At 43.7% G+C, this 1070-nt stretch overlaps 1 protein-coding gene across 1 annotated transcript; it reads right to left on the bottom strand.

The window, feature by feature from the left end:
* Positions 1-181: 181 nt before the first annotated feature.
* Positions 182-863, bottom strand: LOC121918816 (protein cornichon homolog 4-like). The gene has a single exon (XM_042444798.1). The coding sequence runs from the start codon at positions 776-778 to the stop codon at positions 359-361; it is 420 nt and encodes a 139-aa protein (XP_042300732.1). The 5' UTR covers positions 779-863; the 3' UTR covers positions 182-358.
* Positions 864-1070: the final 207 nt, after the last annotated feature.

Raw genomic sequence — 1070 nt, 5'->3', positions numbered from 1 at the left:
TCATTTTTCTGCCCTAAGTGCAGTACCTGACATTTCTCCATGTTGAATTTCATTTTGTTAGCTTTGGCCCAGCTTTCTAGTCTATTCAGGTCATTTTGAATCTTGATCCTGTCCTCTGGGGTATTAGCTATTCCCCCTAATTTGGTGTCATCTGCAAATTTGATAAGTATGCCCCCAATTTTTTTTTAAATATTTTATGTTAAAAAATACAGCAAAAATAGTTTTTGTTCAAAGAGGAAAAAATATACTGCATGACGACACCGGTCTAGGTTTACTTGAATGTTGCTCCTGGTTCCAAAACATTTTCAATGGAGTGATAATTCAGAATTTGGCAACCATTAACAGCTCCAATTTGACTTCAGTCATTTATCAAAGCCAGGATCATACTATAAAGGTACACGAAAAAACAAAGAAGGTGAAAGCCAAGTTTAATCATGGCTTCCTTCATGTGTGATTTTAGCTGCCCTCGGTTATGGATCTCTGTGGGATCAAATACTCCCATGTTTCCACTCGGAACCATAATGTACCTATAGATATTCCAGGTCGCTACAGGTAAATTGAGGAGGAAGATGAACCAGTGCAGCGAAATAAGCATTAATACTGTGACAAGAGTATGGCCAATCAATTCTGGGATCACCCATTTATTTAGTTTTGAGCAGCAAGATCTAGCGTTAATGTAGTCACATTCCAAATCTGACAGGGTAATTATGAAATACACGGAAAGGAAAATCAGGGCACAGCAATCAATGAGCGAAAAAACGAACACCACCAACTCCATCCCGCCGCCGAGACAGACGACGCCAGGCCCCTGCCGGCCACCGTAGCCCACCACGCCTCTCTCGGCCCTCGCCGGCCACCGTAGGCCCCAGCAGCAGCCAAGTATGCCCCCAATTTTGTCCTCCAAGTCATTGATAAAGATGTTGAATGACACTGGGCCCAGGACAGAGCCCTGTGGGACCCCACTGGTCACTTCCCTCCAGGATGAAAAGGAGCCATTGTTGAGCACCCTTTGGGTTCGGCTGGTCAACCAGTTACAAATCCATGTAACAGTTACCTTGTCTAGTCCACAT

This window comes from Sceloporus undulatus, unplaced genomic scaffold (assembly GCF_019175285.1).
Source record: "Sceloporus undulatus isolate JIND9_A2432 ecotype Alabama unplaced genomic scaffold, SceUnd_v1.1 scaffold_40866, whole genome shotgun sequence".
Classification (NCBI taxonomy): domain Eukaryota; kingdom Metazoa; phylum Chordata; class Lepidosauria; order Squamata; family Phrynosomatidae; genus Sceloporus; species Sceloporus undulatus.
This window is presented reverse-complemented; position numbering and strand designations above follow the sequence as displayed.